Raw genomic sequence first — 9,588 nt, 5'->3', positions numbered from 1 at the left:
AAAAAAAAAAAAAAAAAAAAGTCAGGCACGGTGGCCCACGCCTGTAATCCCAGCACTTTAGGAGGCCGCAGCAGGCAAATCACAAAGTCAGGAGTTCAAGACCAGCCTGGCCAATATGGTGAAACACCATCTCTACCAAAAATACAAAAATTAGCCAGGAGTGGTGGTGGTGGTGGTGGGTGCCTGTAGTCCCAGCTACTCGGGAGGCTGAGGCAGGAGAATCACTTGAACCTGGGAGGTGGTGGCTGCAGTGAGCCGAGATTGCACCACTGCACTCCAGCCTGGGAGACAGAGCAAGACTCTGTCTCAAAACAAAAAAACAAAACAAAAATAAAAAATAGGCGTGGAGTGGTGTCTCACGCCTATAATCCCAGCATTTTGGGAGGCCAAAGTGGGAGGATAGCTTGAGCCCAGGCGTTTGAGACCAGCCTGGGCAACACAGTGGAACCTTGTCTCTACCAAAAATAAAAAAAATTGGCTGGGTGCAGTGGCTCCCGCCTATAATCCCAACACTTTGGGAGGCCGAGGTAGGCGGATCACCTGAGGTCAGTTCAAGACCAGCCTGGCCAACATGGCAAAACCCCATCTGTACTAAAAATACAAAAAAATTAGACTGGTATGGTGGCAGGTGCCTGTAATCCCAGCTACTCGGGAGGCTGAGGCATGAGAATCGTTTGTACGTAGGAGACGGAGGTTGCAGTGAGCCCCCATGCTATTGCACTCCAGCCTGGGCAACAAGAGCAAAACTCCATCTCAAAAAAAAAAAAAAAAAAAAAAAAAAAAAAAAATTAGCTGGGTGTGGCAGCTTGCAACTGTAATCCCAGCTATTTGGGAGGCTGAGGTGGGAGGATTGCTTAAGCCTGGGAGGTTGAAGCTGCAGTGAGCCAGAATCACACCACTGCACTTTAGCTTGGGTGACAGTGAGACTCAGTCTCAAAAAATACTAAGTTAAACATTAAAAAAAAAAAAAAGAAAGAAAAAACCAAAGAATAAGCATGTGTAGTATTCTCCAGTTATCATTTTCATCAGCTGAATTTTCAGGGTCCCCCACTCCATGAAGAGGAAGAAAATGAGAATTAGAATCATGAGTAAAATGTTCAGATGGACTCCTTAATGCATGAGAAAACATGGAGGGAGGGAGCAAGGTTAGGAGGGCTGAGGAGAAAAACACACAAACATTCAACTTACTTTGGGAGTTCTTTGTCTTGAAGGGATCCCATCAAGTATAGCAATGGCATCTTTATCTTGTTTTAGCATTGTGTAACATTCAGCCATTTTGTATTTCACTTCAATTTCAGATGGAAGACACTAAAAGACAATGAAAATATCTCTTTGAAACATTATTCCAACAATATGAAAGTACCTCAAAACGTTAAACACAGAGTTATCATACGACCCAGTAATTCTTTTTTTTTCTTTTTTTGAGACAGGGTCTCGCTCTGTTGCCCAGGCTGCAAAGCCCAGTTGCCAGGCTGGAGTCCTGCAATGCAGTGGTGCCAACATAATTTACTGCAGTCTTGAACTCCTAATCTCAAGCGATCCTCCCACCTTGGCCTCCTCAGTACCTAGGACTACAGGTGTGTGCCACCATGCCCAGTTGTGTAAAGACAGGGGTCTCACTATGTTGCTGAGGCTAGTCTCAAACGCCTGACCTCAAGTCCTCCCACCTTAGCCTCTCGAAGTGCTTGGATTACAGGTGTGAGTCACTGTGCCTGGCCTCATCTTTTACATCTAATCAGCCATCATCTAAATCAGCGGTCCCCAACCTTTTTGACACCAGGGACCAGTTTCATGAAAGACAATTTTTCCACAGATGGGGAGTGAGGGGGTGGTTTCAGGATGAAACTGTTCCACTTCAGATCATCAGGCATTAGTCAGATTATGATAAGGAACACACAACCTAGATCCTAGCACGTGTAGCTCACAATAGTTCTCTCACGTGTTCCTGTGAGAATCTAATGCTACAGCTGATCTGACAGGAGGCGGAGCTCAGGCAGTAATATTCACTAACCCTCCACCCACCTCCTGCTGTGCAGCCTGGTTCCTAACAGACCAGGCACTGGGGCCTGGGGACCCCTGTTCTAAACTTTTGGAGTCTTTCTCAAAAAAAAAAAAAAAAAAAAAAAAAAATCACAATTCTATCTTCGATTACCTGACTTTGTGGAGTAGATGCAGAATTCCCAGTTGAAGGTCTCACTTTTGAAGTTTTACTTAGCGCTTTCTTCTGCTGTAAAGCCATGGTATACTTACTCACAGCATTCCGATATTCTTTATCATGAAAGAGAGAATCTGCATGATACACCAAAAGCTGGTACTTCTGAGATGGGGAGAATAACTCACTAGAAAACAAAGAAAGTATATCCCCTACATAGGTTATTTTGAAATTTTAGAAGGAATTACTGTTGTGTCTACATAAGCCTAGCGCAAAGCCTTGTATAATGACAGCTTACAAAAGAGTCAATGTACCCTGAGTGCTCGTCCCTAAAGTAAGAAACATGAAAGTTGAAAGCTGAACTCTATGCTAATATGATAAATACATCTATTGTTCAATATAATCTTTATTTAACATTAAAGCAATGATACCTATGAATCAAATCCAGTAGGAGATAGAGAAAATGTAATACATCTTTTCCTCCCTTTCAATCCAAGCTCCCCCAACTTTTTTTTTTTTTTTTTTTAAATGGATTCTCACTCTATCACCCAGGCTGGAGTGCAGTGGTGCGATCTCAGCTCACTGCAACCTCCACCTCCCAGGTTCAAGCGATTCTCCTTCCTCAGCCTCCAGAGTAGCTGAGATTACAGGCACGTGCCACCACGCCCAGCTAATTTTTGTTTTTTTTTAGTAGACACGGGGTTTTGCTATGTTGGCCAGGCTGGTCTCAAACTCCTGACCTCAAGCAATCTACCTGCGTCGGTCTCCCAAAGTGCTGGGATTACAGGCGTGAGCCACCATGCCTGGCCACCAGGCCCTTTCAACAGTTTGATATATATCTATCCACACTCTCATATTAAGACCAAGTATAGAGAAACCTCACCACTTTCAATCCTTTTTAAAAAGAGGCTGCACAGGCTGGGTGCACCGGCTCACGCCTGTAATCCCAGCACTTTGGAAGGCCGAGGGGGGCGGATATCGAGGTCAGGAGATCAAGACCATCCTGGCTGACACGGTGAAACCCCATCTCTACTAAAAAATACAAAAAATTAGCCGGGGGTAGTGGCGGGCGCCTGTAATCCCAACCATTCGGGAGGCTGAGGCAGGAGAATGGCATGAACCCAGGAGGCAGAGCTTGTAGTGAGCCAAGATCATGCCATTGCACTCCAGCCTGGGCCTGGGCAACAGAGCCAGACTCCATCTCAACAACAACAACAACAACAACAACAACAACAACAACAACAAAATGCTGCACAAAAAGAAATTTGAAAAAACCTGAAAGCTCTTCAAATACTGAAGAAAGGCCGGGCGCGGTGGCTCACGCCTGTAACCTTACCACTTTGGGAGGCCGAGATGGGCAGATCACGAGGTCACGAGATCAAGATTATCCTGGCCATAATGGTGAAACCCCAGCTCTACTAAAAATACAAAAATTAGCTGGGAGTGGTGGCAGGCGCCTGTAGTCCCAGCTACTCGGGAAGCTGAGGCAGGAGAATTGCTTGAACCCAGGAGGCGGAAGTTATAGTGAGCCGAGATTGCACCATTGCACTTGCACTCCAGCCTGGTGACCGAGTGAGACCCCATCTCAAAACAAAACAAAACAAAAACAAAAAAATTAAAGAAAATGCCACTATAAAAGGAGAATAGGGGGCTGGGCGTACTGGCTCAAGCCTGTAATCCCAGCACTTTGGGAGGCCGAGGCAGGCTGGGAGTTTGAGACTAGCCTGGCCAAAACAGTGAAACCCCGTTTCTAGTAAAAATACAAAAATTAGCTAGGTGTGGGGGCGAGTGCCTGTAATCCCAGCTACCTGGGAGGCTGAGGCAGGAGAATGACTTGAACCCGGGAGGCAGAGGTTGCGGTGAGCCAAGATCGTGCCACTGCACTCCAGCCTGGGTGACAAGTGAAACTCTGTCTCAAAAAAAAAAAAAAAGAAAATACAAAAATGAGGCAGGCATGGTGGTGCCCAGCTACTTAGGAGGCTAAGGCAGGACAATGGCTTGAGCCCAGGAGCCAGAAGTTGCAGTGGACCCAGATCATGCCATTGTACACCAGCCTGGGCAATGAGGAGTGAAACCCTGTCTCAAAAAAAAAAAAAAAAGTAAACGTCACTAGCTTCACCAACACTAGAATTCTTACCTCCTTGAGTCTCAGGGATTTCAGGACAGTCTAAAGGAATCAATGTTTTAAAACTGTTTATTTAACCTTGAGTATTACAGTCAAGAATTACAACTGCCTAGAAGTTGATCACCATTCCTAATGAGGAGCTCATATTTTCAACCTCCAATTCCACTCCTTCCCAAATAAGAGGAAGTTTAGTGTTTTTCTTTGACAAGTAAAAGCTATAGCAGGCCGGGCATGGTGGCTCACTCCTGTTGTAATCTCAGCACTTTGTGAGGCCAAGGCAGGTGGATCACCTAAGTTCAGGACCTGACCAACATGGAGAAACCCCATTATCTACTAAAAATCCAAAATTAGCCGGGCGTGGTGGCGCACGCCTGTAATCTCAGCTACTTTGGAGGCTGAGGCAGGAAAATCGCTTGAATCTGGGAGGCAGAGGTTGCGGTGAGCCAAGATAGAGCGCCACTGCACTCCAGCCTGGGCAACAAGAGCGAAACTCCGTCTCCAAAAACAAAAGAAAAAAAAAAACCAAAGCTGTAGTTGCTTATAATGAAACAGAAAGAGTCGAATAATTCTACTTTTTTTTTTTTTTTGAGAAGGAGTCCTACTCTGTCGCCCAGGCTGGAGTGCAGTGGCACGATCTCTGCTCACTACAACCTCCGCCTCCCGGGTTCAAGCAATTTTCCTGCCTCAGCCTCCTGAGTAGCTGGGATTACAGGCGCCTGACACCTCATCCAGCTAATTTTATATTTTAGTAGAGACGAGGTTACGCCACGTTGTCCGTGGCTGGTCTCAAACTCCCGACCTCGTGATCCACCCGCCTCAGGCCTCCCAAAGTGCTGGGATTACAGGCGTGAGCCACCACACCTGGCCGAGTCGAATAATTCTGTAGATAATTTCTCAACAAGCTAGGCACAGTGGCTCACACCTGTAATCCCAATACTTTGGGAGGTTGAGGTGGTAAGACTGCTTGAGCCTAGAGTCTGATCAACATAGTGAGATCTTGTCTCTTAAAAAAAAACAAAACAGGTATCATACATTAGTGTTTGCAGGAGGAAGGGACAATTGGAGAGTGACTGCTAATAGACACAGGGTTTCTTTTCGTTGAGGTAATGAAAACTTTCTGGAATTAGATCATGGTGATGATCATACAATTTTGTAAATACTCTAAAACCCATAGAATTGCATTATTGTGGCCACGCACGGTGGCTTACGCCTATAATCCTAGCTACTTAGAGGCTGAGGCAGGAGAATCACTTGAACCCGGGAGGCAGAGGTTGCAGTGAGCCAAGATCCCGCCACTGCACTCCAGCCTGGGTGACAGAGAGAGGCTCTGTCTCATAAACAAACAAACAAACAAACAAACAAAAAACGGCCAGGAGCGGTGGCTCATGCCTGTAATCCCAGCACTTTGGGAGGCTAAGGTGGGAGGATCACCTGAGGTCAGGAGTTCGACCAGCCTGGCCAACATGTTGAAACCCCGTCTCTACTAAAAATACGAAAATCAGCCAGGCATGGTGGTGGGCACCTGTAAACCCAGCTACTTGGAAGGCTGAGGGAAAACTGCTTGAACCCAGGAGGCGGAAGCTGCAGTGAGCCGAGATCACGCCACCGCACTCCAGCCCTGGTGACACAGCGAGACTCAGTCTGCCCCCCGAAAAAAAACAAAAAACAACAACAACAAGTATAGTCTAGATGACTTAAGTCCTCTTCAAACTCTGTGATTCTATGTATGTAGTGAGAACCATCTGATGCTTGGATACAAAAGTATTATTACACCCACAGAAAGCATTCAGATATTCATATAACATACATGTCTACTTACACATGCATAAGTTACCTCTGTAATGACACAGGAAAAAATAGTTATTGCCTCTGGAGAAAGGAAATGGTGGAGTGAGGTTCAAGACTCAGGGAAAGATACTGATCTGCATGCCCCTTAAGGCTCCACTGTTTGAATTTAACAGTGTCTACTGCCTATTCCACAAGAAATTTTAAAGTATAAATCATGAAGGGCAGAACCTGACCATGTCCTGAAGCTAGGAAACTGCCAATCTAACCTAATATGAAAAAGCATGGGCTAAACTTAGTCTAGCCAGAGAATAAAACTGTTTCAAACTCTCCTGTAACATCTTTGAGAACTAAGAGCAAGTAGGGCCCAAATCTCCAAACGTGGAAACCAAGTGAAAGGTTCCAGAATAAACACAGAAGGCTGACAGAGACCAGGGCTCCTGCCAACATGAAGTGGATGATGGCAAAATGATGGGTCTCACTAGTAAGGTCCAAAGCACACTAATGAGGCCGGGCTCGGTGGCTCGTGCCTGTAATTCAAGCACTTTGGGATGCCTAAGTCATGGGGATCACTTGAGGTCAGGAGTTCGAGACAAGCCTGGTCAACATGATAAAACTCCATCTCTATTTAAAAAAAAAAAAATTAGCCAGGCGTGGTGGTGCGAATCTGTATTCCCTGTTACTCAGGAGACTGAGGTAGGAGGATCGCTTGAGCCTGGGAGGTGGAGGCTGTAGTGAGCCAAGATCGCACCACTGCACTCCAGCCTGGGCAACAGAGCAAGACTCTGTCTGAAAAGCAAAACAAAACAAAACACCAAAGCACACTAATGAAAATCCAATGGGCAGCAGCAGCTGCATTGTAAGCACTTAAAGGACCTTTCCCTTCTGACCTAGATCAGCTTCTATAGCAGGCCAAACACTAATACATCTACAGAGTAGAAGTTTCCATGATAATGCCATTTGGAGGTAGCAAACTGGTGGCTCAGAATGGAGACTCTCCAGTCAGAGAAGACCAGGTCCAGACATCATACTCCTCCATTTATTAGATGTGTGAACGCAGACAAGGGTATTTCACCTCCCTGAGGTTGTACTCACTTCCTCAACACAGTCAATAAGCATGTGAGTGCTTACTGCGCACAGCCACTGTGCTTTCAATTGGTGGGTGATGCGAAGGGTAGAAAAGTGGGAGTACCTGAGAGTCCTGGGAGTCAGAGAAGGTTCTCTAGGAGAGATGTTCAGGCTAAAACCTGAAGGAGGAGGCAGCGCTGAGATGAGGACCGTTGCAGCAGGAACAGCAAGTACAAAGGCCCAGAGCAGAGAACACGCTTGGTGCATTCAAATAACACAAAGAGGCAAAGCGCAGTGGCTCACGCCTGTAATCCCAAAATTTTGGGAGGCCGAGGTGGTGGGATCACCTGAGGTCAGGAGTTCAAGACCAGACTGGTCAATATAGTGAAACTCCGTTTCTACTAAAATTACAGAAATTACCTGGGCGTGTGGCGCTCGCCTGTAATCCCAGCTACTTGGGAGGCTGAGGCAGGAGAATCGCTTGAATCCAGGAGGCGGAGGCTGCAGTAAGCCGAGATCGCGCCACTAAACTCCAGCCTGGGCGACAGAGCAAGGCTCTGTCTCAAAAAAATAAAAAAAAATAAAAAAAAACAAATAACAGAAAGAATAGCCAGAGAGGCTGGAGAGCAGTGAACACAGTAATGAGATGAAGTAGCAGAGAGTGGAGGGCAGATATTTCCCTTCGGAGGCCATGGGAAATAATTTTCATGAGTGCAATAAAGGACTTTTTTTTTTTAAGACGGAGTCGCGCTCTGTCGCCCAGACTGGAGTGCAGCGGCGCGATCTCGGCTCACTGCAAGCTCTGCCTCCCGGGTTCACGCCATTCTTCTGCCTCTGCCTCCCCAGTAGCTGGGACTACACCCGCCATCACGCCCGGCTAATTTTTTTGTATTTTTTTAGTAGAGACGGGGTTTCATTGTGTTAGCCAGGATGATCTCGATTTCCTGACCTCGTGATCCGCCTGCCTCGGCCTCCCAAAGTGCTGGGGTTACAGACGTGAGCCACTGCAACCGGCCAATGAAGGATTTTAAGCAGGAGAGGGACATGCACTCAAGAATGGAATCAGCCCAGTGCTTCAATGAAACAAAGGCGCCACGCCCACCCATTAATGGAATCTCCCGTTTCCTTTTTTTAAGACAGGCTGTCGTTGTGTCGCACACGGTAAAGGACAGTGATGCGATCACGGCTCACTGCAGCCTCGACCTCCTGGGCTCAAGCAATCCTCCTGCCTCAGCCTCCCGAGTAGCTGGGACCTAGGCACGCACAATCACGCCCGGCCAATTGTTTAATTTTTATTTTTCATAGAGGCAGGGTCTCCCTATGTTGCCCAGGTTAGTCTTAACTCCTGGGCTTAAGCGATCCTCCCGCCTCGGCCTCCCAAAGTGCTGGTATTAGAGGCGTGAGCCATCGCGCCCGGCCCCGTTTTCATGGGTTTCCCAAGGCGAGAAAGTGGACCCTCCTGATACACTTAATAGGGTGACCAATCTCAGATGCGGGGCTAGAGCATAAAAACCAGGAGGCTGGGTCCCTGAGCTGCAGCGAGAGAAAAAAACGTTCTCTGGAAGGAGCCGAGAGGGGAGGATTCGGCCCAGCAATGTGACAGTCGCGCTACCCCGCGACAGGTGCCTCAGAAAACCCTCGCCTGGGTCGTCCTCAGAGCCTCTGCCCTCTATTTCTCCAAGCCGCCGCTCGCCACATCCCCGCGGGGACTTGACGCCCGCACTCAGTGAACCCAACTTGCGCTCTGAAGTCTGCTCCGCTCCACTACGCCCTCGCAGACCCCGGAGCCTCCGCTGGCGCGGGAGGCCGCTCCTTCCCGCCTGTTCCCGCGTGCCCTGAGCCCCCGCCCCCAGACCACTGCCGCTTTCTCCTCAGCCCCAGGCAGCTCCCCGCCTCAACTCACGGGTTGTTATTACTCATTGTAAGTAACAAGCTGCTGAGGAGCCGCACGTTGGAGTGCAGCCCCGCGGCCGCCATGTCCCGCACGTGGTCTATCACATTCATCCTGCCCTGCAAGGCCACCAGCAGCGGCAGCAGCACTGTCTCGAAAAGCCGGTAAGAGATCCTTAGGGAAGACTCCAAAATGGCCGCGTCGCCGGGGTCCATCGGGTCCACACGCGGCACCGCCCCCAAGCAAGAGGTAACTACTGAAGTGCCCGAATAAAAAGAAACTCGAGTCCCTGCTCCTGTCGTGGTCCCTTTCCGGTGAAACGAGTTGTTACTTTTACGCAAAAATTACGTCATCATCCTAAACTGCAAAATTTACTGAGGATTTACAATGAGACAAAAGTCACCTTAGTAAGACTACTCGGTCAATTTGAATGAGTCGGAGAGGAATTTGTGCCTCTCAGAAATTAAAATGTGTGGGCATTTACGAGAAATAAAATATAGTAAGGTGAGGAAAAGCGCTCCAACTGGAATTAAATATTCTAATCGGGCGCCAGGGACACACCTAACG

At 47.7% G+C, this 9,588-nt stretch overlaps 1 protein-coding gene across 3 annotated transcripts in view; it reads right to left on the bottom strand.

Annotated features, from left to right (window-relative positions):
* ANAPC7 (anaphase promoting complex subunit 7) overlaps positions 1-9,253 on the bottom strand; it is a 34,603-nt gene extending 25,350 nt beyond the window's left edge. For 2 of the 3 annotated variants that reach the window (XM_017879666.1, XM_017879668.1), the window contains exons 1-3: positions 9,034-9,253; positions 2,153-2,339; positions 1,189-1,308 (exon numbers count right to left, since the gene is read on the bottom strand). In XM_017879666.1, coding sequence (XP_017735155.1) covers positions 1,189-1,308; positions 2,153-2,339; positions 9,034-9,236 — 510 coding nt within the window. In that variant the 5' untranslated portion in view covers positions 9,237-9,253. Of the gene's footprint in view, positions 1-1,188; positions 1,309-2,152; positions 2,340-7,254; positions 7,478-9,033 lie in introns of all 3 variants that reach the window. The other variant, XM_017879667.1, reaches the window with a different exon arrangement.
* Between the last annotated feature and the right edge of the window lie 335 nt (positions 9,254-9,588).

This window comes from Rhinopithecus bieti, unplaced genomic scaffold (genome assembly GCF_001698545.2).
Source record: "Rhinopithecus bieti isolate Rb0 unplaced genomic scaffold, ASM169854v2 scaffold_11933, whole genome shotgun sequence".
Taxonomy (NCBI): Eukaryota; Metazoa; Chordata; class Mammalia; order Primates; family Cercopithecidae; genus Rhinopithecus; species Rhinopithecus bieti.
Note: the sequence above shows the minus strand (reverse complement) of the source record. Positions and strands in the feature narration are given on the sequence as shown.